This window comes from Oncorhynchus masou, chromosome 1 (assembly GCF_036934945.1).
Source record: "Oncorhynchus masou masou isolate Uvic2021 chromosome 1, UVic_Omas_1.1, whole genome shotgun sequence".
In the NCBI taxonomy this organism is placed as follows: domain Eukaryota; kingdom Metazoa; phylum Chordata; class Actinopteri; order Salmoniformes; family Salmonidae; genus Oncorhynchus; species Oncorhynchus masou.
The window spans coordinates 12356957-12384149 of NC_088212.1; the positions used below are offsets into that span (position 1 = coordinate 12356957).

General features: G+C 42.7%; 1 protein-coding gene across 4 annotated transcripts; it reads right to left on the reverse strand.

The window, feature by feature from the left end:
- On the reverse strand, positions 1-27193 carry LOC135515872 (E3 ubiquitin-protein ligase TRIM36-like). 4 transcript variants are annotated; one of them, XM_064939708.1, is made up of 11 exons: positions 26820-27193; positions 22617-22857; positions 20920-20988; positions 18107-18450; positions 17589-17735; positions 12682-12777; positions 12064-12317; positions 8269-8390; positions 6381-6680; positions 3202-3499; positions 1-2730 (listed from the first exon to the last, which is right to left on the reverse strand). In XM_064939708.1, the coding sequence occupies exons 1-11, from the start codon at positions 26904-26906 to the stop codon at positions 2373-2375; spliced, it is 2316 nt and encodes a 771-aa protein (XP_064795780.1). In that variant the 5' UTR covers positions 26907-27193; the 3' UTR covers positions 1-2372. The 4 variants fall into 4 exon arrangements, with proteins under 4 accessions (XP_064795780.1, XP_064795863.1, XP_064795946.1 ...); XM_064939791.1 differs by lacking the exon at positions 26820-27193 and adding an exon at positions 23684-24151; XM_064939874.1 differs by lacking the exon at positions 20920-20988 and having other exon boundaries at positions 26820-27192.

Sequence of the window (27193 nt, forward strand, 5' to 3'; positions counted from 1 at the left end):
TTGGTTTAATTGTTTATTTCATACAAATTCCCAAACAGCAAATAAAATACTACGTTAAGAATGATGACAGATAACGCTTAATGTACATCAAAGCATCACTCACAGAAAGCGAACATCACATATCCCATTACTTACAATAGGAGAATACAACAGGTCTATTCCCTGCAGTGTACGTAATATTGCACAACAATTCACAGACCTGCACAGCCGAGGCATACATGCTACCGTTTAAAGTGCTAGCTTGAACCATTAGACTGAGTGTCTGCAGAACATTTGGTTTAACTTACTACTGAAAACCATAGGATTCCCTTTTTCTACAATCAGCAGTGGATATGTACAGTAGCTAGAATAAGACGAGCACAATAGCAAATATCTACCGTGAAAGACAACTCCTGTGGCCACTAGTGACTTGACCCAAGATAAGCAAATTAACAAAAACGCACCTACGAGACATTCAATTTGTTCTGTAAATAATACATTCTGTGATAAACACAATCCCGAACCTGTTAATTAAGTGCATAGACTTTTTAAAAGGTGTTAACAGTCATTTAAAAAAGGAACAGGTAGAAGTGTTGTGTTCTAAAAGGAATGGTAGAGAATTATGCGCACCAATTCTGAAGCAGCTAGGATTTAAAATTAAGACTACAGATTATTGTTCCTCAAAATAAATGTACATGATTCAGATAAGCAAAACAATTAACGCAGCAAATTCTAGGATACGCAACACTCAAATGGACCTAAAACATCACAACACAGAAAAGGAGGCGTCCAGATTTAAAATGCTCCCTTGACAAATTCAGTCAGACATGATCTAGTTCCAACTACAATTTTCCACCAATTTCCCAAATTGCTCAAGTTTGATAAGGCTGAGAAACTTTACAGCACATACAAACTCAAAGAAAACAAATTGCAGATCTATGACTTATTTTATCTCCCAAAAAATAATGCCACTAGATATGTACATTAATGTAAACATTTAAAATAGTTAATTTCAGTTTATTATTGGATATATGAACAATCTTAAAAGGCTGAGATTAGGGTACAGTAAATTACTAATGCATTTATGGAAGCCGCAAAGAAAAGCACAATTCTGTTGAGGAGAAAGGTATAGTTTTCCAGGGCTGATAGGCCACAAACCTGAGAAAAACAGATTATCCTAACCCTCAAGAAAACAAAACATATGTACAAATATTGTCCAAAAACCCATGTAAGGAAGCCAGAGGGGACCGGGGCACTGTTCAGCAGGGGTAACCATTCAGAAATAGAAAATGTATAGAGACAAAATTACTCCCTTTTCTAGAGGACAAAGCATCTGATCAGTTTACACAATATATTTCTGTGAAACGCTGCACTCGGCTGAACAGACCCATGGTATGCCCTAAAACCTTGTTGTCCTAGCTGATACTCAAGAGCCAATCGTCAACGTTCTGTACACTAACATGACATGTGTCAGGAAGAAGTCTCATCGTAGTAGAGTTCCGTGGGACAGTTTGTGTAGTGAGAACCTGTAGTGTTTGAAGTTTCACATTCCCAGTGCAAAACAGAATTCCCAGTGCTAAACAGAAAACATTCACTGCTATTGAACAACTGCATCCGAGGCAGCAGTGCAAGGTAAATTCATTAACGTGATAATTTAATCTCCGTGAGTGTAATTTTAAGTCGAGATCCGCACGTGACAACAAGTCTCCCACTGACAGCAAAGCACGATTTACGTCTGAGTAGCACACACAGACCTCGTTAGAATAACACCCTGAACGTGGATGTTTAGTGTTACGATTCAGATAAATGTGTTCTGCATTGAAATAGTGTTCAGAGTGGTTAGGTAGTGACATTAAGTGCAAGAAAGTGTGCTAGTCTAAAAATAAAAAGAGCCAATTATTTGAGCATGTGTCAAATCAAATGCAGTGTAACAAACTGGTGTTGACAGATCTTGACTGGTCTTGACTAAGGACATTGATTAGGTATGATTTGTATTACACATTTTTGGTAGGGATGTTTCTCAACCGAGGGGGTCCTTGTGACCTACACACACTCACCCACCCTTGTAAGTGATGACTTGCCTTGCTGTTGTGCACGGTTAAACAAATCATATCATTTGTTAGATTATCTATTTATTGTGAAAGGCACAGAGGCATAGACGTAGCTGCAAGGCTCTTCAGGTTTCTCTTGGCTACGTTTTACTGGACTTAGTAGTGATACATAAATAGGTGTTCATTAAAAAAAACAAAGACCTGGATTAATAATAGTCAGCTGAAATACTGCAGACAAAAACAAAATCATTACAAACATACCTGACTGAAAGCAGAGACCAACATGAACGCAAAGGCAAGTGTTGAGCGGGAGAGACCCGTGTGTGTGGAAGGCCCAGCATCTCACATATACGACAGCCGCTTTGCTGTGATGAACTCCTCTAGATGAACCTTGCCACTCCCCATGAGGCCAAAGGCAGGATACATGGTACCGGAGCAGTCCACCTGCCGCTCGTAAAGGCACCTCATGGTGTCTGCATCATAGAAGTAGACCCGGCCCGCATCGTAGTCTAGGCACACGCCGATACGCTGTGGCATAGGCAGCACCCGGTTGCTGTGGTCACCGTGGTCACTGCCGGCAGAGATGGAGGCTTTGGGGAGGAACATTTTGCCCATCCCCACAGTGAGCAGAGTAAAGGGCTGGGACAGATCATAGCACGTGTCCTCGCTGCCACTGTCGTGTCCACTGTCGTGGTCGTACCTGGAGGTGGGAGACAGGCAGCAGTCAGCCTACTACAGCCCAGTCAATAATACTGTCACACTGATTGTTTCCTCATTGTTACTTGGAAGCCTGTTCAAATATACATAACAGTAAAACCACAGTAGGTAATAGCAGAAACATATTTGAAAGAATTGTTGAAAAACGAAGGCCTTTTCTGTGAATTAACCCTCGAAAGCACATGTCCAACTCATTCCACGGAGGGCTGAGCGTTTGTAGGGTTTCGTTCCTCCCTTGTACTTGATTGATCAATTAAGGTTACTAATTAGTAAGCTACTCCTCACTTGGCTGTCTAGGGCTATCTGAAAAGAAAAACCAGCAGACACTAGGCCCTCCATGGAAAGAGTGACACCCCTGGTTTACAAGTTAATGCTTCTTACGTCGCAGGCTTCTTTGTGACTCAGTCCTAATCCTTAGTGAGTGATAGAGTTAGTCTGAGGCGGCAGAGTTTACCTGGGGCTACTAGTGTCTCGGGGGTTGTGGAACCACTCCAGCAGTTTGGAATCAGAGGCCACGCCCACCTTGACCAGGTAGGAGTGGGGTTCCACGCGGAAGGCCCAGTAGTGTCTGCCCTGAGAGATGCCCGTGTCACCGATGATGTAGTCCAGGCCCATGTAACTGCCTGTCTGCACACGCTCAGCAGCCAGCAGGAAGGCCATGCCGGCCATGCTCTCCACAGAGTCACGGCGCCTGCTCAACGCCAGCCGCTCCGAGCTGAAGCCGCAATTGTCGTTGAATAGGAAGCCAAATGCTACAGGAAAAGAGCAACACAAAAGGAACAGTCAGACGCAGATAGAATGTCCTGTTTGATCATCGTCTCAGGATGTCAGCGAGAAGGTGGGCTTTCATAAAGTGTCACATGAGGGCGCCCTTGTTATGATCTTTAAAAAAAGTGAAGGAATTGACAGAACTTCCAAATGTAGCCATTTACAAGACAAACAATGCTTTATTTCTCATGTAAGGTTATTTTAAATGATTTAAGCCACATCTGCTGCGGCTCATGTCTCAAAATAGTTACAACGCCAAAGGCCATAATTACTATTCACTTACCAACTAAAATAGCTATGCCTGTGCAATGAGCCATTGCATTCTGTCGCCATGGTAAAGCATTTAATTCATATTTATTCACAAAAATACTAGCCGTTTACCACTTGTTGCATGAACGACACAAACTTGAGTGATCTTAAAGATAACCTTCATTAAAAAAATAAGACAAAATGTATTGTCGTACAGTAATGATAAGTATGCCTACACTGACTTGTGAGGCGTGTTGCAGCTACTGTTATGTCTGGTCTGTCTGAAGCCTGCATTGACCCAGAATTCCACCTCATTACTAACACACTGCGCACCCCACTGCGAAAAATCCCCAGGACACAGGAATGTGGGTTCCCAGTCCTATCACTGGGCTTCAATCCAGTAGACCCAGCTCTCAGCCATAGTTTACTGCAGACTAATAAGGCAACGGAGGAGAAACAAAATCCAAATGGATCAGCAATTGTACACACACATGGAAGTTCGGACGAGAGGTCGACCGACTATGATTTTTCAATGCTGATTCCGATTATTGGAGGACCAAAAAAGCCAATACCGATTAAATCGGCCGATTTTTATTTGTAATAATGACAATTACAACAATACTGAATTAACACTTAATATACATCAATAAAATCAATTTAGCCTCAAATAAATAATGAAACGTGATCAATTTGGTTTAAATAATGCAAAAACAAAGTGTTGGAGAAGAAAGTAATATGTACTATGTAAAAATGTGTGCCATGTAAAAAAGATAACGTTTAAGTTCCTTGCTCAGAACATGACAACATATGAAAGTTGGTGGTTCCTTTTAACATGAGGTAAGAGGTTTTATGTTGTAGTTATAGTATTTATAGGACTATTTCTCTCTATACCATTTGTATTTCATATACCTTCGACTATTGGATGTTCTTATAGGCACTATAGTATTGCCAGTGTAACAGTATAGCTTCCGTCCCCCTCCCCGCCCCTACCTGGGCTCGAACCAGGAACACATCGACAACAACCACACTCGAAGCATCGTTACCCATCACTCCACAAAAGCCGCGGCCCTTGCAGCGCAAGGGGAATAACTACTCCAAATCTAAAAGCGAGTGACGTTTGAAACGGTATTAGTGCACACCCAGCTAACTAGCTAGCCATTTCACATTGGTTACACCAGCCATTAGGCTGATAGGCTTGAAGTCATAAACAGCGCTGTGCTTGCGAAGAGCTGCAGGCAAAACGCACGAAAGTGCTGTTTGAATGAATGACTACGGGCCTGCTGCTGCTCAGTCAGACTGCTCTATCAAATCAGACTTAATTATAACAACAACACACAGAAATACGAGCCTTTGGTCATTAATATGATCAAATCCAGAAACTATCATTTCGAAAACAAAACGTTTATTATTTCAGTGAAATACGGAACCGTTCGGTATTTTATCTAATGGGTGGCATCCCTAAGTCTAAATATTTTTATTACATTGCACAACCTTCAATGTATGTCATAATTATGTAAAATTCTGGCAAATGAGTTCGCAATGAGCCAGGCAGCCCAAACTGTTGCATATACCCTGACTCTGCGTGCAATGAACGCACGAGAAATGACACAATTTCACCTGGTTAATATTGCCTGCTAAACTGGATTAGTAGTTATAACTAGTGATGATTGATTGTTTTTTACAAGATAAATTGCTAGCTAGCATTAAACTTATCTTGGCTTCTATTGCATTCGCGTAACAGGCAGGCTACTCGTGGAGTGCAATGGTTAGAGCGTTGGACTAGTTAACAGTGCGGTTGCAAGATTGAAACCCCTGAGCTGACAAGGTGAAAATCTGTCGTTCTGCCCCTGAACAAGGCAGTTCCTAGGCAGTCATTGAAAATGTGTTCTTAACTGACTTGCCTAGTTAAATAAAAAGGTATAAAAAAAAAATTAAAAATAAAAAAAAATAAAAAAAATCGGAAAACGGCGCCCGAAAATAGAGATTTCCGATTGTTATGAAAACTTGAAATCGGCCCTGCCGATTAAATCGGTCGACCTCTCGTGAGGACTGTCCACTTCAATAGACTTGAGGAATTAAAGAGATCTAGTGCTTTACAGACAGTATATGACAGTTAAAAATCAGAGCACTTAACCATCAGAGGCAGAAAGACAAAGTCGTAAGCAGATATACTGTTACTCTGGGACTCTGCTGCACTTCAGTCAGTCTAAAAGAAACAAAGCATTCAAAAGGCTGTGATTTATGCAATCCATTAAAGGAGATGGGTTGCAGAAGTGATAGTCACACGGCAATTTCATAACTGTCCCCTGTATTTTATTCCATAGTTCACTTTGAACAGTGGAGCATCTGTCTAGTTGTAATCTACTTTCACAGCCTAGTAGATATACGTCAACTATAGAGCCCAGTATACTTGTTTTCCCCAGTTCCTGCAACACAGAAATGGCGTTGAAGCATTGTTACATGATTGCCGAGTTACGAGTTGCTATTCCAGTAGTGCCGTGTTTCAGAATATGGCCCAGGCCCACCTCTCTCCCTACCCATCACTAGTTCCAACCCTACACATGAAAACGACATCATCCTCAGTGCGTTTGTGAGACATCAGTGCCTGGAGCCTACCTGGGGCAGGTGGTGTGTGGAAGGTGACCTCTGGGCTGTAGGGGCTGTAGAGGGAGTTGCGGCAGCTGCGGACTCGGAACGAGTAGAGGCTGTCGGCCTCCAGATCACACACCACTGTGCTAGGGCCGTACACCCTGTCTGTGAGGCGCCAGCGGCTGTCGCCGTCCTGCTCCGCGCCCAGCCTCCTGTACTCCAGCACCTGGTGGTCTGTGGCCAGGGTATCCTCAGCCAGCTGCCAGCACAACAAGCCCTCGTTGTAGACGTGACTACGGGACAGATCAATGATGGGAGGCTCTGGGACTGAGAGAGCGGAGAAAAGGAAATGGCAGACTGAGGTGGTCGGGTTAAAGTCCAAGTCTCCCAAAAAAATACAAATATCTAAATTGACCAACTAACATAAGCAAGCCTTGACAGAGACATAACGGTCCATACAAAACATGCTAGACCTTATTTTAAAATTATATTGGTTATCTGGAAATCTTTTTATTTTTAGTTTGACACATTGGTTTATGTAAGTGCATGGAGTTCTTACGAGATGTGACTGAACTCAGTTCAGAAAGACTATGAACAGGAAGATTGAGAAGCTAAAATAAAATATTGCCAGGAAAAGCACTTTGCAAATCCTTCACCTCCCCTCCCCTCACTGCAGACATAGCTTCCTGTCAGCCACAGCCAGGTCCAGCTTGATCAGGACTTGGGGGGGGACTGGGCGGCCGGCCAAACCAGCGGGCTACCAGCCTGAGAGCGCCGCTATTCTCAGAGAAACAACCTATTGATCAGGCTACGGCCGGGACAGGACAGGACAGGCATTACACCAAACAGAGGCTTCTCCTCGTTTCTCACTGGCGGTGAGACCAGACTGCAGCCTCTGGAGGGGCTGGATTAGGAAGGGGGAGAACACAATGCCTTTATGGTTCAACTAGTGGGAGGATAGATTCAAATATAGAGCCAGTGAGAGCATAGAAGACTCCACAACACCGTAATGAGATCTGCTTGAGTACTGGGGTTGAAATTACACATCACCTCTTTGGGTGATATACAGTATCTGGGAGGTCACTGTCACCCTCCCCAGACCCCCACCCATACTGTTTCCTTCCATTTGTTGACTTGTGAAGACGACCCTGGAGTGATCCTGGTGCTGGGTTGGAGCTGTTTGTTCCTTTACTCTGTCTGGTCTAGTTTAATGAAAAATCCATGCAGCGCTGCTCCATGTAGCCCACTTCTACAGGTCTGAAACATGTCCTCAAGGTCAGCCTGGCCCCCACTCTGCCAACCAACTGTCGCTAACGAACACAGATGACCGTTCGTCTCTCTACGGGGAGACAAAGCAGGGCCCCTTTGTGGTCAGTAATCTTTATAGCGCGACGAGCCCAAAAGCCCATTCAATACACACAGTAATACCTGTGGGACAGAGGGAGCAGGGTTGGAACTCATTCCGAGGACAGCCACAGTTAGATGGGAGCCATTAAGAAGCCTCCTGTTTACTTCCAGGGTAGCGCTGCCCCTACTTAATATGCGCATGTCAAATCAGTTCCTATTCACAGGAACATAATTATATCCAGCCCGCTGCACAGTTCCCTTTTCTCTAAATCAAGTCTATATGCAAAGCAGTGGACCAGCAAAAAGCCCTGCAATGCTCTCTGTGCCAAAATCCCTGTGTGTATATCAGGAGTGTAACCGGCTTATTTAATTAAAAGTGCTTCTGGTTACCAGTGTCTTAACAGAGAGCAGAGCCCAGGAGGAGGTGAAAGTGACTGACAGGTTGAGGCGGAGGTGAGTTAAAGGGGAACCAATAAGGAGTGTCAACAAATGAAGGTCAAACTTTGGGCTTGCATTGCAATGTCTGCATACATTTTTACATATTAGGAGTGTGGGGTGGGGTACTCACCTCCCCCAAAACATAGCTCCTTCAGCATAGTCTCCTCTCTGGAAGTTTCCAGCACAAACTCATCAAAGGAGGGGTCAGCCGCGGGGTGGAACGTCCTCAGAGACTCGGTGGATTTTGCAATTCTGGAAAGAAAAGAACAAAATGGCAGATATTCGCTTTGTAGTGAACAAAGTGAATGGCTGCCCTCCATAACTGGCTACGAGACTATTGCAGCTCTGCTAGGCTTCCCAGTAAAGCAAGAAATTATCAAGCATCTCAGAAGTGTTAAGAAAAGCCCACGTTAACATATGTAGCTTCACAAAAATCAGTAATTTGCTAGTAACAGATGATATTGATTTTATGCCTCAAACTCACACAGAACACCTTTGATGATAGTGGTAGCAATACATGGTTATAACATTACAGAAAAGATGGCGTTTCTCTTTATATTCAGAAACACATTCCTGTAAAGCTTAGAGAGGATCTCATGTTAAATACTGTTGGCTAATTTGGCTACAGGTTCATCTGCCTCACTTAAAGCCAATTCTGGTGGGAAGCTGCTATAGACCAAGTGCTAACAGTCAGTATCTGGATAATGTGTGAAATGCTTGATAATGTATGTGATATCAACAGAGGTATATTTTCTGGGTGATTTAAAAATTGACTGGCTTTCATCAGGCTGCCCACTCATTAGGCGGCAGGTAGCCTAGTGGTTAGAGTGTTGGGCCAGTAACCAAAAGATCGCTGGATAGATTCCCAGAGCTTACATGGTAATCTGTCATTCTGCCCCTGAACAAGGGAGTTAACCCACTGTTCCCCGGTAGGCCGTCATTGTAAATAAGAACTTGTTCTTAATTGACTTGCCTAGTTAAATAAAGGTTCAATTTAAGCTTCAAACTAGTGCCTGCAACCTGGTTTACGTTATCAACCTACCAGGGTAGTTACAAACAATACAGGAATGAAATCATCAACATGTGTTGATCATATCTTACCAAACGATGCAGAAATTAGTTTGGATTCTACTTTCATCGAACGTAGTGATCACAATATAGTAGTCATATCTAAGAAAACCAAAGTTCCAAAGGCTGGGTCTAATAGTGTATAATACAACCCTGGCATGATCCTGGTGCTGGGTTGGAGCTGTTCGTTCCTCTACTCTAGTTTAATGACAATACATACAATAGGTTTTGTAGCGAGGTTGTTGATGTGAATAATATTTGTTGGTCCATTTTGAGCAACCAGACGCTGCACTACACACATTCATGAAATTGCTTATCCCAGTTACTAACTGGGATAAGCAATGCATCCATTAAGAAAATGACTTAAATCCCCATGGATTGATGAGGATTTTTTTTTTTATTGTATGGTTGAGAGGGATGAGGCAAAAGAGATGGCGAATAGGTCTGGCTGTACAACCGATTGGGAAAACTGACTAAACAAAAATAAACAACACAATGAAACAAAGAAATGACAAAGACAGTAAAAAAAAAAAACTTTGAAGCAACTTAAATGACATGTTTGTCAGAAAAGCAAACAGAGCTCCATCATTCATTGAATCAGATGGCTCATACATCACAAAACTCATTGATATGACAACTAATTTCATGCTGTTTTCATTGGCAAGATAATCAAAAGAAGGCACGAAATGAAGGCAACAAACGCTGACACTACAGATCCAAGTATATCCAACCAAATTATCAAAGACAAGCATTATCATTTTGAATTCGGTAAAGCAAGTGTTGAAGAGGTGAAAAAAATAGTTGTCTAGCAACAATGGCAAGCCACCGGGGTCTGACAACTTACTACAGGACAATAGCGGACAATATTGTCTAATATTGTCAATATTGTTTACTAGAAAGTGTGTGCCCTTACGCTTGGAGGAAAGAAAAAGTAATTCCCTTCCCTAAGAATAGTAAAGCCCCTTAACTGGCTCAAACGGCCAACGAATCAGCTTGTTACCAACCCTTAGTTAATTTCAGGAAAAAAAAATAGTTTGACCAGATACAATGCTATTTTACAGTAAACAAATTGACAGATTTTCAGCACGCTTATAGGGAAGGACATTCAACAAGAACTTCACTTACACAAATGACTGATTGGCTGAGAGAAACTGATGATAAAAAGAAAGCGGGGGCTGTTTTGTTAGACTTCAGTGCAGCTTCTGACATTATCGATCATAGTCTGTTGCTGGGGGAAAAAACGTAGACTAAGTAAAGCCAGTGTGTCTGTATCCGGATGACTCAACACTATACACGTCAGCTACTGAAATGACTGCACCACTTCAAGAGCTGCAGTTAGTTTCAGAACGGTGGCAAGGAATAATTTAGTCCTAAATATTTAAAAAACTAAAATAATTGTGTTTGGGACAAATCATTCACTAAACCGCAACTAAATCTTGTAATAAATAATGTGGAAATTGAAGTTACTAAACTGCTTGGAGGAACCCTGGATTATAAACTGTCATGGTCAAAACATTCATACAACAGTAGCGAAGATCGGGAGAAGTCTGTCCATAATAGCACTGGTCTGCCTTCTTAACAGCACTATCAACAAGGCAGGTCCTACAGGCCCTAGTTGTCGCACCTGGACTACTGTTCAGTCATGTGCCACAAAGAGGGACTTAGAAAAATTGCAATTGGCTCAGAACAGGGCAGCTGTCCCTTGGATGTACAGATGGCTGACAATAATATCCATGTCAATCACATGGCTCAAAGTGGAGGAGAGATTGACTTCATCACTAATTGTATTTATGAGCGGTATTGACATGTTGAATGCACCAGTCTGTTTGAACTACTGGCACAGAACAGACTATGGGAGGCACGCTGTACTACATAAAGCTATGACTACATGGAACTATTCCACATCAAGTAACTCATTCCAGCAGTATATTATATATATATATATATATTTTTTTTAAATCTGATAACAATACTGCAGGGACTGAAGCAACAAACAGACATGCATACAAACACATAACATATGCACTATACACAATGGATTTTGTGTTATAGATGTGTTGGTAGAGGCCTGAGGACACACTTAATGTTGTGAAATCTGTTACGAATGTATTGTAATGTTTATCAAATGTATAACTGCCTTAATGTTGCTGGAACCCAGGAGGAGTAGCTGCTGCCTTGGCAGGAACTAATGGGGATTCAAAATAAATACATGCTAGCAAAGAGACCACTATCAGAGATGGATTTCCCGGGCAAGATAAATGAGCATGGGAGACTTGTGTGGGCGGGTGACGGTAACAGTGTTAGGTGAAGTCCCAAAGCTGCTTTTTTGTTGTACACATTTAGATCAATTAGCAGGATTAGAGCTCGAGCAGGACATGGGGAATGTAAACAGCACTTCACCATTCCAATCTGTCCCAGTGTCCCTGATACTTGGTGTCATGGATCTTCGACACCCTCAACCTACCCGTAAGCAGGTTTATTTTAGTACTGGAGGAGTCACAGGGCCCAAATCCCCATTAGGAAACCTAGATAACAAAAGCAGCCACAGGGAAATGGCATTCTGGCCTGTAATAGTTTGAAAAGGGGTCCTTTAAATTACTCACCTTTATTAAACAATGGTGATAATCGCCACTGATGGTAACCGTCGAGAGCCAGTCTCTACTGTGCCTTTGTATACTAATGTGTTGGGAGTGGCAGTCAGGGCTGGAGGCTGACAGTGTTGGGTGAAATTGCCCTAGAAGATGATCTTCCCTCAGATTAGCAATTCCCCACTACTGGTTTAGGTTATGATTGGAGGAGGGGAAGCTGAACCTAGATCTGCACCTAGGGGAAATTTGTCCCTGGAGCGGAGGCTGACCTGGTGTGCAGCTGCTTGGCCGTCTGAACGAAGCAGGATTGGTCTGTCTCCTTGAGGACCTCCTGGGCGTAGCCCACGAGGCCACTATTCTCCAGCATGCCCTGGTACTCCTCCACCTGGCCCCTGAGCTGCTCCAGACGCCGCGTCCTCGACTGCTCGATGGAGTTCAGCATCTCAGACTTCCTCTCCTGGAGGGTCTGGAACAGCCGCTCAAAGTGCTCATAGGCCCCACACTCCGCCACCTGGCCATTCTCCTGTAGAGGTAGGGAAGGGTGTCAAAGCATCATGGTGCCATAATACTGCATAGAAATCTGTTTGTGCCATCATGCCTCCTTACCACAAGGATTTTGGCGTGACAATGTAGGAATGATGGCACAACCAAATCTGGGACCAGGCTAGCATAGTAGTAATATTACAACAAAATGTCAAACGAGGGAAAGCCGTCATAATACAGTACAAACTAAGTAAACCCTTCTGCAGTGGAATTCATGCAAATTATTATGTATTTACATGCATTTGAATATGTGACCTTCCTTCTCAGTGCAGACAATGTCCCTTTGTTATTTAATATAAAGACAGTCAGACAGGACTAGTTTTATTCCATCAACAACTACTTGCCTCAGTTTCATTGATCAACACCTCCAGGTGGGAAATCTGAGTCCTCACTTGGTCCTCTTTGCTGATTAAGTAATGGATACTCTTTGATAACTTCTCCTGTTGGTATCACAACAAAAGAACATTTGAGAGCATTCAGAAAACCGATTGAAATCCTACCTCATCCCGGAATGTTCCGGTTGTTCATCAGAACAAAACACCCAATATGCCTCTGCATACAGTACGGCCAGCAGAGAGATCGTCAGATGTTCAATTGAGAGATAGGCATAAGATACAAATGATTACATTAAATATGGATGAGTCAGGCCCGGTGCCTGTGTCCATAGGCCTCTAAGATTACAGTCAAAGGACACAGAGTCCTCTGTCCCTCTGCTTTCAGTGGCTGACTGACCTCTAGTCTGGAGGGGGGGGGTTGCTTGTTGTTGATGACCGCACATGTGGATTACACTGCTCAGAGGTAAACTGATCCTGTGGACGTGTGCCACTCAGCAGATACAAATGACTGATAAATATTTCAATATTTCAAGCAAAACGCTTAAGTTACTAGCGCCTTTACAATGGTGTCAATTAAGTAGGCAAATAAAAATGTCAGAACAAATCCAATTAATCCAAATGCAATCTATACAAAGATTTACACAAGATACTGTATTCTAAGAATCCTACGTACAGCTACTGGAATGAGCTGTGTTGAGAAAACAATGTCTAAACACACAATGCAAAAACTCCATGGGAAATAAGCTTTCGGACCAGAGACCGGAAGATAAACACGTGTGAGTGGTGGGCAGACAACCTATTCACATACAGAATAAGACTAGAAAACAGTATTATTATTTTCAATGACGACCCCTTGTTCAGGGGCAGAATGACAGATTTTTACACTAATCAGCTCGGGGATTCGATCATGCAACCTTTTGGTTACTAGTCCAACGCTCTAACCACCAGGCTACCTGCTGCCCCACAACAGTATATACAGTTGAATTCGGAAGTTTACATACACCTTAGCCAAACTTACACTTATACTCAGTTTCACAATTCCTGACATTTGATCCTAGTAAAAATTCCCTGTTGTAGGTCAGTTAGGATCACCACTTTATTTTAAGAATGTGAAATGTCAGAATAAGTTTATTTATTTCAGCTTTTATTTCTTTCATCACATTCCCAGTGGGTCAGAAGTTTACATACACTCAATTAGTATTTGGTAGCATTGCCTTTAAATTGCTTAACTTGGGGTCAAACGTTTATGGTAGCCTTCCACAAGCTTCCAACAAAACGTTGGGTGAATTTTGGCCCATTCCTCCTGACAGAGCTGGTGTAACTGAGTCAGGTTTGTAGGCCTCCTTGCTCGCACACGCTTTTTCAGTCCTGCCCACAAATGTTCTATAGGATTGAGGTCAGGGCTTTGTGACCGCCACTCCAATACCTTGACTTTGTTGTCCTTAACTTTGAGTAGGGGGCAGTATTTTCACGTCCGGATGAAAAGCGTGCCCAGAGTAAACTGCCTGCTACTCAGGCCCAGAAGCTAGGATATGCATATTATTAGTAGATTTGGATAGGAAACATTCTGAAGTTTCTAGAACTGTTTGAATGATGTCTGAGTATAGCAGAACTCATATGGCAGGCAAAATCCTGAGAAAAATCCAACCAGGAAGTGGGAAATCTGAAGTTTTTAGTTTTTGCCTATCCAATATACAGTGTAAATGGGGTCAGATTGCACTTCCTAAGGCTTACACTAGATGTCAACAGTCTTTAGTATGTTGTTTCAGGCTTCTACAGTGAAAGGGGAGCGAATAAGAGCTGTTTCAACCAGTGGTCTGGCTGAAAGCAGAGTTGTTGATTGCGCACAAGCTCTGTTACCTTTATAATGACAAAGGAATTGGAATATTATTGAAGATAAATGATTTAAAAAATTCCTAAAGACTGATTATATACATCGTTTGACATGTTTATTCGAACTGTAATTAAAAACTTGGACTTTGTCTGGACTTAGTGCCCACGCCTTGTGCATTTGGATTAGTGATCTAAACGCAAACAAAAAGGAGGTATTTGGACATAAAGATTAACATTGTCGAACACCAAACATTTGTGGAACTGGAATTCCTGGGAGTGCATTCCGATGAAGATCAAAAGGTAAGTGAATATTTATAACGCTATTTCTGACTTTTGTTGACTCCACAACATTGCGGGTATCTGTATGGCTTGTTTTGGTGGCTAAGCGCTGTACTCAGATTATCGCATGGTGTGCTTTTGCCGTAAAGCTTTTTTGAAATCTGACACAGCGGTTGCATGAAGGAGAAGTTTCTTTAATCCTATGACTAACACTTGTATGTTTCAATGTTTATGATGAGTATTCCTGTAAATTGATGTGGCCCTCTGCAAAAATCACCAGATGTTTTGGAGGCAATTACTGAACATAACACGCCAATGTAAAACAGATTTTTGGATAGAAATATGAACTTTATCAAACAAAACAAATAATAAATGTAACATGAAGTCCTATGAGTGCCATCTGATCATTTTCTCCATTTCTGCTTTTTGTGACTAGGCGCCGACTTAACATAATCGCATGGTATGCTTTCACCGTAAAGCCTATTTGAAATCGGAAACTGTGGTTGGATTAACAAGAAGTTTCTTTAAAATGGTGTATAATACTTGTACGTTTGAGGAATTTTAATGATGAGATTTGTCATTTGAATTGGCGCCCTGCACTTTCACTGGATGTTGGTCAGGTGGGACGGTATGTCCCACGTACCCTTGAGAGGTTAAGCCATTTTGCCACAGCTTTGGAAGTATGCCTGGGGTCATTGTCCATTTGAAAGACCCATTTGCGACCAAGCTTTTCACTTCCTGACTGATGTCTTGGGATGTTGCTTCAATATATCTACATGATTGTCCTGCCTAAAGATGCCATCTATTTTGTGAAGTGCACCAGTCCCTCCTGCAGCAAAGCACCCCCAAAACATGATGCTGCCATCCCCGTGCTTCACGGTTGGGATGGTGTTCTTCGGCTTGCAAGCCTCCCCTTTTTCCTACAAGCATAACGATGGTCATTATGGCCAAACAGTTCTATTTTTGATTCATCAGACCAGTGGACATTTCTCCAAAAATATCAATCTTTGTCCCCCGTAGCCTGTAGCTTTTTTATGGCAGTTTTGGAGCAGTGGCTTCCTCCTTGCTGAACGGCCTTTCAGGTTATGTCAATATAGGACTCGTTTTGCTGTAGATAGATAGTTTTGTACCTGTATCCTCCAGCATCTTCACAAGGTCCTTTGCTGTTCTGGGATTGATTTGCACTTTTCACACCAAAGTACGTTCATCTTTAGGAGACAGAAGACGGCTCCTTCCTGAGCGGTATGACAACTGCATGGTCCCATGGTGTTTACACTTGTTTGCATACTATTGTTTGTACAGATGAATGTGGTACCGTCAGGCATTTGGAAATTGCTCCCAAGGATGAATCAGACTTGGTCTACAATTTTTTTTTCCTGAGGTCTTGCCTGATTTCTTTTGATTTCCCTATGATTTCAAGCAGAGGCACTGAGTTTGAAGGTAGGCCTTGAAATACATCCACGTGTACACCTCCAATTGGCTCAAATTATGTCAATTAGCCTTTCAGAAATGGAAACATCTAGGAGCAACAACGGCTCAGCTGAGAAGTGGTAGGCCACACAAGCTCACAACGTGAGCTAAAATGAGTTTTAAACAAGTAGTCTGTCCTCGGTTGCAACACTCACTACCGAATTCCAAACTGCCTCTGGAAGCAACGTCAGCAAGAACTTTTCGTTAGGAGCTTAATGAAAATGGGTTTCCAATTGCGAGCAGCCGCACGCACACAAGCCTAAGATCACCAAGTGCAATGCAAAGCATCGGCTGGAGTGATGTAAGGCTCGCCGCCATTGGACTCTGGAGTAGTGGAAACACGTTCTCTAGAGTGATGAATCAGGCTTCACCATCTGGCAGTCCGACGGACTAATCTGGGTTTGTCGGATGCCAGGAGAACGCTACCTGCCCGAATGTAAAGTGCCAACTGATGTTTTGTGGAGGAGGAATAATGGTTAGGGGCTGTTTTTCATGGTTTGGGCTAGGCCCCTTCGTTCCAGTGAATGGAAATTGTAATGCTACAACGTACAATGACAATCTAGACCAGGGTTTCCCAAACTCAGTCCTCGGGAACCCAAAGGGGACACGTTTTAGTTTTTGCCCTAACACTACACAGCTGATTAAAATAATGAACTAATCATCAAGCTTTGATCATTTGAATCAGCTGTCTAGTGTTACAGCAAAACCCAAAATGTGCACCCCTTGGTGTCCCAAGGACCGAGTTTAGGAAAAGCTGTTCTTGATCATTCTGTGCTTCCAAGTTTGTGGAAGGCCCTTTCCTGTTTCAGCATGACAACTCCCACGTGCACAAAGCGAAGTCCATACAGAAATGGTTCGTCGAGATCAGTGTGAAAGAAATTGACTGGCCTGCACAGAAATCTGACTAACTCATTTGGTGATGAATTGGAATGCCAACTGCAAGCCAGGCCTAATTGCCCAAAATCAGTGCCCAAGCTTACTAATGCCCTGAACGGAAGCAAGTCCCCGCAACAATGTTCCAACATCTAGTAGAAAGCCTTCACAGAAGCCTTGTTCCGAAGACCAGGTGTCGACATACTACATGGCCAAAAGTATGTGAACAGCACTGCTTCACTGACCAGACAACCACTTCAAAACGAACACTTTCCCCAAGGATGTATTCATTAGTACACAACGTAGCAAAAATACTTACGACAGAAAACAAAACTTTCTTATTGGACAAATTCAGATCGGTCCTCCCCTTTCAGCCCATTTGTTTCCTAGAGTACACACCCCTGATTCCTTTCAAGTCAGGTCAAGTGAACGGTTCCAGACAACAGTTCATTATACGGTACCTTGAGGATCTTGTAGGCGCTGCTCATGGATGTGACTTTGTGGTTGGCGTGGGAGCCTCCCAGCTTGCACAGGTGACAGACTGGACGGCGGCACACCTCGCAGTACATGTTGACCTTCTCCATCTCATGCTCTGGACACATCAGCACCTGATGGACGTGAGAAAATCATTTTCAATGCCGCAAACACGTCACACCTCAAAATGCAAAACAGTAGTACTGGAGGAAATTTTTAATGCCCAGAATTCATTAGCTCTGAACGGGCAACTGCACAACAAAAGACCGGCAGAGAAAAGACTTGTATTGTCAGCCCAAATTAAAACTTATCGCAACAATGAAAGCTAGTGAGCTGGTTAAGGACCAGTCCTGTCAACATATGATGGCTGCACCATGTACCCGATCAACTCAATGAGTCGTCCACCATCATTGACATGAGCAGATCACTATTCTAAAATCAACACCAGAAAAACCTGCTTGCGATAAACAATGAAAACCCTGCCGAGGTGGACAATGGCATCTACCTTGGGCCTAAAGTTCATGGTGGGCCCCACATACTCGTGCTGGGCTTTGGGGGTGCCCCATGGATGGTGGAACTTGAAGCACTCATTGCAGTAGCTGGCCTTGCAGTCCATGCAGCTCTTGGTGGCCTCTTGCTGGGGCGGCTTGCACATGTTGCACATGATAGCAACGGCGGCGCGGGCTGCCTGCCGGTAGCGCTCCACGATGCTCTCCAGGGTGAAGTTCCGGAAGAGCATGCTCATGCCCCGCTCACCCAGGTCCACATCGTGTTGGCAGCCTGGGCACGGGAAAGTGGTAACGCGGGGGGTCACAGAGCCACGTCTCCATCCTGGTGAGGAGATGGAGCCTGCTAGGACAGAACAGCCATTAGAGTACTAATCAAAGGGTGGGCCTGCACAGATACAGGCAGACAGACTGGAAGGGTCAGTGTCCGACAGAACAAACACGGGTCCTTCCTTCAGCTCTCGCTACAGGGTGACCCCTCAACAATGGATCACACAAGAGATAGGATGAGCATGTGTTTACAATGACCTGGACATAAAAATTCACATAAAATCTAAATGATTTTAAATAAATTACAAAATCAGGTGGAAAGTAAAAGGTGGGAAACCCACTGACAAAACTAACTGAAAAAGCAATGACAGAACAGATCAACCAAAGGGTAAGAGTGCAATTGATTTCCACTACCTGCAGAGGAAATTCATTTTGAAACCATTTGTCCAGTTCAATGCATCACAACCAGATGCCTTGTAAAGCATCATCATCTAGAAAGACTACAAAGCTGTAGCATATTATTTGAAAATAAGAGGACAAAGGCATTCATGACACATGACAGATGCAAACAGCAGGACCTGGTCACTGAGCATGAAACGCATTTAGGAAAATGGCAAGCAAAGGAAAAAAAAAAAAATCATTTTGCAGAGCACCAACAGACGAGTGGTGGGCGCAAAGCAAGCATGCGGGTCAATCATGGCGTTTGCATTTGGAATGTGTGTGAGACTGTGTATAATAATGGCAGACTGAGGAGGATGGAGTAGTGGGTGAGCAGGCTTGATGTTTTGGATGAAGCGGCAGGTCAGGGCGGGGATTGGGATGGAAATCGATGAGGTGGGGGCCACGTGTCCTGGCCTGAAGGCGATATTAAAAGGACAGATACTTAGGCTGAGTGGGTGTTCTGGTCAGGGAGGGAGGAGGTTGCTGCAGCATGTGCCTACAGCAAGGAGTACGGTAGCAGGCTGAGACACACTGCCAACTGCCACAGTGGGATTCAGAGGGTGATTGCTAGAGCAGAGAAAGAGCTCAGGGCAAAAACTGACGAGTCATTGCAAGGCCATTATAGCAGGGCAAAGGGGTGGGTTACCTACAGAACCACATCATTAACAACATGGTCCGAGTCATCATAATGCGACAGAGCCTCATCACCATAACCAGGACTGCATTACAAAAGGGATGCAGGCAATCTTGCCAAGAGTATGTGACTAAACCAAATACTGTACACGCTGGGAGAAATACATCCTCCCTACACTTTTTTTTTTTAAACTCTACTTGAAAAATAAACTGTCAAGATGAATGGATTTCAGACAAAGCTGTTGGTTGCCTTTAATACTTGATCTCTAAAACTGGTTGGTATCCTGCATCAAGCAGAACTCATTCTGGTGCCATTTTTGATACTTGTGTCAGATGCACTTGTTAGGAGAGATGTTGTGAAGTGTTTATAATGGAGGGAATCTTTACTAGCATTAGGACAATTGCGGCATAGCCTTTTTAAAACATCTACTGAGCACTACAACATTAAAAAAATAAGTAAAAACTGAAAGATAAATGTCAGCTGAAGTTTCAGTAAGACCATTGTTTTGTTTGGCATTGTGCTCTAGGGGCATGTCACAAATGTGTGTGCTTTATGGGGCGTGTCACATCAAATAGAACAAATAAGTTGGTTAGAACATTGGCTTCTGGCTAAGAGCAATCTCTACAAACACATGAGTCTAAAACATTATCATTTTCAATTACAGCTAAACCATAGTGCTAAAAAAGCCTCCTTGGGGCAAGCCTGTCAGCCGGCATATGATTGAAGGTTGCAGTGGTATAATCTAGAGCACATGTGAAACTCATTCCACAGAGGGCCGAGTGTCTGCGGGTTTTCACTCCACCCTTTTACTTCATGAATCAAGGTCTAATTAGTAAGGAACTTCCCTCACCTGGTTGTCTAGGTATTAATTGAAAGGAGAAAAAAAAGAAACCTGCACACACTATGCCCTCCATGGAATGAGTTTGACACAATTGCTCTAGAGAATCTTGGCATATCTAAAACTAACCCCCTGTGTTGTGTTACATAGAACTAGATCCCCTGCTGCTTCTAAAAGTTAATCTACTGGCCTCCTCCACAAGGTACTGAATGCATCATCGGCGACAGGGAGGGGAAACCCCTCTACAGTTGCACAGGCATTAAGAAATTCCACTTTAAACCAATTCCTTTACGTCCATACCCATTTCTCTCACCGGCGAGATTCCCATCCAGAGCTGTAGCTCGCTCATTCTCCAACCTACTTATTAAGACATGCATGTGTTGAAAGGGGAGCACTAAACCCTGAAAGCACCAGGCCAGGACAAAAAAACAAACACCAAATGTAGACAAATTGGTAGGACATCATTTACATTTATGCCTTTGCTCAGTAGACTTTTTAAAAAGCCAGAATGCCACGTCTACCAAAAACAGGTGGTCTATTGTCAGCTGTGTGTTACGTACAGTAGAGTAACAGTAAGTTGGGGTTCACAGAGGGGGTTGGGGGGCGGGATCTAGTAACACTGTACTCACTACTACAGCTATTCAAAAAATGGAACCCGCGTCTACCTCTCCTCCCAAACGACCTTCTCTGCAGTGTGGCTGCAAGCAATGGACAAAGAAGTGAAGTGAGATTAACATATACAGTATGTGAACAGAAGTGGAGTCGCACCTCACGTTTTTCCAATAACAGTGGACAAGTGCCAACACAACAGTGCCTAAAAGAAACTGCCCTCTTAAAAAAGGTTTAGGTCAAAACATGTGAAATCACATATTTCAAAACCTCTATAGGTACATTGAGTTTAGCACACTCTAAAACAAAAAAAAGTCTGGTCTGAATCCAAATAAAACAAGGTGAAGAAAACAGAGGTTGCAGTAACAAATCATTGTTAGCTTTGAAAGCAGTTGTCTGATAAATATTGTGGAGACCTGGCTTCAGTTAATTTCATTCCACGCAGGCTGGTTTTGTCACCATGACTACGACTGTTACTGTAATGATGTCAGAGATTTAAGACTTTTACTGAAAGGTATGTTAAAGGGATACTTAAGGATTTTGGCAATGGGGTCCTTGATCTACTTCCCCAGAGTCAGATAAACATGCAAGATACCATTTTATGCCTCAGTGTCCAATATGAAGGAAGTTGAAGTTGGCAGATAGTGTTACTCGTAGATTTCCAGTCGTTGCGCTAGTTAGCACTGGCTTGCAAAACTACCTCCAACTTCCTTCATACTGGACAGACATAAAAATGGTATCCACGAGTACATCTGACTCTGGGGAAGTAGATCATGGACCCCATTACCAAAATATTCCTTAAATAATGTCCTTTAAGATCGTCAACATAATTATCAGATTTATGTTTTACTAAATCCACATGAGTGCAATGGTTACTAACCCCACAGTGATTGTACTTTAGTTAATGATTCTTAAGATGACCAAGGAAGTATTATCTTTTTACCAGCTCTATAAACCTGTTTTCTAAACAGCATTGAATGTATCCACTGTATTAATAGATGCAGACCTGGACATGAAGAATGGGCACATTCAGGTTGGGCAAATGTGAATTGGTTGGTGTTTTGGAGTGGCAGGGACCAGCTTATGGTTAAGTGACAGACTGCCATGTCTCACTCCATGCTGCTAGCGGACTTAGACATTGACCTCAGTTTTTTTTTTTTGCAAAGCAAATAATAATATTGCTCCCCCCCACCACCACCACCACCACCCCTCAAGCATTTTAAATGCTTCAGTGGGATAACAGTCATGCTTCGTTCCACCATCTGTACATAACTCAAGCCTCATTCTATCAAGGTGCTGAAAATGATAGGCATGTTGTGTTAAGAAATTGCTTGGTATTACTAATATCCACACAATAGAACTATAATTTCAAGGATTTTTTAAATGAATGCCTTACGGACATGGAACTAGAATCTAGACAAAACAAAAGTGATGACTTAAACGCTAGTCGTGTTACTTCATTCTGTTAAAAAACGTATGACCAATCTCAAAGTGGACAAGATTAGAGGGAATGTATGAACATCGAACATGATGATTTTAAACTGGATGAGATCAGGGGTGGTGTCCATTTCATTCTACAACCTAGAGAATGACTTCCAGCAAATACATGTGAAAGATGAACCTAGGTATGAAATGTCCATAGAACTTTACTGCAAATTGCATGTGATGTTGTCAGAATCACAATATGGGCATGAGGACTGGCCAAACCCAAACGCACCTGATCTTGCAAGCCTATCCAGCCTCTCCATGCTTGGCGAGGGCACTCTGGATCGGGGTCCTGGGCTCCCAGGGAGGGAACATTCAGACCCAGCATCGAAGGAATCCTCATGGTTCAACAGTAGCAGCTCTCGCACACACTTGTGACAAACACTGTGCTGACAGGGCAAGATGAGGGGGTGCGTAAACAGCTCCTTACAAATCGGACAAATGAGCTCCCGCTCAATATTCTTGATAGGGACCTGGTGTGGACACAGACAGCACTATTATGTCTACAGTAGTCTCAGGCGAACTGCTCCCACATACAAGAGAGAGCAGGCAGGTGGACACGACTAAGCCTGCAGCAACTCGGTCCTAAGGTCCCCAAGGGGGGCACATTGTTGTTTTTTTGCCCTTACATTACACAGATTATTCAAATCAACATCAAGCTTTGATTATTTGAATTAGCTGTGTACTGTTAAGGTAAAAAAAATATATATATTTCTTGGGATAACCAGGACAGAGTTTGGGAAACGCTGGCATACAGTAATATACATAGTATGAACCGATCGTTGCTTTTTAAACATTTAATTTGAAAAGGAAGCCAGATTTATTGGACTATGCATACGTCTAAAATAAATCACATTCTTCACTGTATTAGGCTTGCCCACTTCAAATACTTTGAAACAGTCAAACAAAAACAAACTCACCTGACACTAATCAATACATTTGATTTTTCCTAAACAAAAGTTTAAAAAAGTGTGGCGTCTACACTGGTAGGCTATGCACGTAGTTAAGGAAGTTCATGCATCAGCTTGTTGGTTAGCTGAGGAAGCACAAATGGTTACAGCAAAGCTAACAATTCCTCGGAAAAAGGGAACCACAGATTCTCATCACCATATGACGAGTTCTTGCTATAGAAATACCCTAATTTCGACCTCGCAATTTGAAATAATAAAAGCAAGGTCAACCATGGAGTCTGTAAACTTCTAACAATGATTAATCAGTATCGTTCCACGAGGGTGTTACTAACTTAGTATATATAGCTAGTCATATAAAACCAGTATGACCTGTACAATTTCCACTTACCGATACAATTGAGTTACGTCGCGACACTGCAGACATGATGAATATATTCTTTGTTCTTGAGGCGTTTAGCTTATTAAAAGTTCTCCAGCGTTTGTTAAAGATTACGACTACTGCACTCACGAGCGCTGTTGAGTCGACAATGAATTAAATACCGTGACTAGACGCTCTGGATGAAACAGCGAGCCGTGAATCAGCAACAGCGCCGGTGCAGTTGAAGCAATGACAAGCTGTGTGGGGCGGGTTGGAGACACTGAAATCACCATAGTAACAATGCTGCAGCCCTGAGTATTTAACCCCATCAGTCCCGAGATCCCAGTAAAAAAAATCTGACTCATTTATCTGCATTTCCAGACTATATTTAGCCTCACAATTAAGTGTTTTACCATTTCCTTTTCAGGACAATGAGGGCTACAAGTACAACACAAAACAACTGGACCTTAGCAGTACCATTTATGAGTTTTATTGACACATTTCAATAAATAAAAAAGTCAGCCATAGCAAAAACCGGGGGAAAATGTATGTTTATGAATTCTGCTAGTGGGCTACAGAAATAGTTTGCTCACTGGGTAATTAATATCCAACTAGTCAGTGACAACTGTTTGGAGTTTGTGACAACAACTATGTGAGTTTACTACAGTATTATAGACACCTTGTCCTAGGATTTCCAATGATCTCCTATGTAGAAAAGGAGTGTCAAACTCATAACATGGAGGGCTGTTACGGAGTCTAGTGGATAGGTAATCCACTAGCCGGACTGTTCCCCGGACTCCATCATACCGAAACAAGGGCCTAGTATCTGCGGGGTTTTGTTTTTTTCCTTTCAATTAAGACCTGGACAACCAGGTGAGTTCCTTACTAATTAGTGACCTTAATTCATGAATCAGGTACAAGGGAGGAGTGAAAACCCGAAGACACTTGGCACCTCCGTGTAACGACTTTGACATGTGTTTTTAACGACCCTTGTGTAGCTTGTGGGCATCATCAAAGAGGAAAAGGAAGAGAAAGGCGAGGCCCAACTCGACGGAAAATCGCTCTCCCTCCAGCAGGTGGCGTTTTTCATCATTTCGCCCACCGAGCAAGGAGTTATTTTATTTATGGAGGTGTATCCGCCAATCTAAAGAAAGGATGGGCGGGAGCTAGACAGCCCAATGCGAAGACGGAAATCAAAGGAATCACAGAAAATAACTCCCATTGCGAGTACGGAAGATAGCTTTTAATAGTTTGTAGCTCAAGCCATTCGGACTCTATAAAATATCCTGCTCCGGGCAACTTCGGGATCCATCCTTGTCTCACAAACACAGCTCTAGCTCAGCCCACATTAATCACACATACTAAGGGTTGGTATCTACGGTGGATGCAGAAGAAATAGACGAATCCAATCGTACAACACAGAAGTGTAGCTCAAACGCACAATGTTTAAAAAGGGTTGGAAGTCCAAAACGTGCCGGTGATACGGTATGACTCTTTTGGTTAAAAGAGAGGGAGGGCAAAAGGATCGGCTTTCACTGGCCGATAAATGCTTTGCCACCTAGAACATCTGAGAATGTCATGTCATACACATTTCCTAGGTGGCTAAGGTCCGTATGGATATCGTCATTACAGTAACAAACCCCCAGATCACACTGTTCACACTCTTATTGGCAGACAGAAAATTGTTCCGTTTTAAAGCTAATTTCCCGCAATTCTACACATTTTGCATGGGTCTAATATGTTTTTGCTTTTTTAAAGAACAATTCCTGCAATTCTACAAATTGTTCCATGTCTTGTGTGTGTTTATATGAGGCCAGGGGTCGGTTACCTGGGGTCCGTATTGACCCCATTCTGGGTCCAGATCCGGACTGCGGTCCGCCAGTTGAGTATGAGGGCACTCTACCAAAACCTGAGGTTTGCAACAATGTTTCAAAATTGAGAGCTGCTACATTGTTGCTTTACCAAAATAGCAACTGCTTGGCCTATCATTTGCAGAGAACATGCACTCATAGCATTGAAGATTATTTTTAGGGAAGGACATTAGGAATAGGCTATATTATAGTACATGGAGTCCCATGTTAATTATGAATGGCTTGAAATGTAGGCTAAAGCTTACCCTACCAGTTTGCACATCTGGTGCATTGTCCAAAATAATGTTCACGCCAAATGTAAATGTTACATGGGTCCTAGTTGCACAAATGATGCGAATTAAAGAGATTATCTGGTACTTTTGTATACAGTAGTTCTGACCGAAGCCTTCACAAGCCAAAACTGGTCCCGGAAAAACTGCTACAATCTCGCATATGTGCAGATTTGTGGACCACGCCATTGCTGTCGCTCACTTTGCTGTAGTTGCATGACGTGCCTCTCGCTCGCGCTATGGAGAGGGGCTGAAGCTCAAAGGTTGAACTCGAATTTCCAGGGGGCTGGCCAACTTGGAGGAAAATTTTAGGAAAATGGCGCAGCGCAGCCTCCAAAAAAACTGTCACTTTCAAACTATGGATTTCGTGGCTAATTGCGGTAAAACATTAATTCTGCTCATAGATTATGCATGTATGAATTGCATATCCAGCCCAGAGTGGAATGTTTAAAATATACTTAGTAGTCACCAAAGTTCCGGAATAGGTCTTTAATAATGTATGCTAATAGGTCAAAAGCCTAGAATATTTCGTAGGACTGCATTTGCAGTATATTTATGTATGTAACCCCTTGGTATCCTGCAAAGGCGTATTAGTATATTTAAATTCAATATTTCGATTTATGATGATTGACAACCTTGACATAAGATAATGGATTTTATTTGCAGCCTATAAAAGGATAAAGGAAAATAAAGGACTTCATGGAGATTTTATGGAGAAGAAAAAACCTTTGTGAGTCTTGCACCCCACATGAACTGCTTACGTCACACTTTCAGATAGCATACAGATAAGATGGATAGATATAGAATAAACTAAATTACAACAGCCATCTACAAATCCTCATATTTCATGCACATTTTATCTTTACATCCCTAATCCTGTTCCAAGGACGGCACAAAACCTTGAGCATCCTTCCTCTACCTAGACTACACACCTAGATCTAACCGAAGCAATACTGAAGACGCCAGCTTTGCTCCAACAGGCTACAGATCTTGCATTAACATAAATCATATCTGACGTTCACTTACCTCTCCCGCTGTTATCCGCTGCACTATCCGCTGGACCAAACTCGGTAACATATCCTGATTATCTTCGGTATCCGCGGTATCCGACATAATGGCAGATAATGTCGACAAGACAATGGTGGGAATATAATAAACAATGGGTCAATAAGAAATAAATAGCATAAGAAACACCGTAAAAATCGAATGGCTTCCCAAAGAGTGGATGTCACAGTCAGAGAAATATGGTTGCTTCTTCGTCCTCATCCTATATAATTCGAGCATCCTATATAGCATACACTTCATTCATGCCCCAGCTACTTGAGAACATTTGAATTAGCTAGAAATCATCTTTGATGCTTAACCCCGCCCTCACTGTACATCTCCGACGTGCGCTTGCC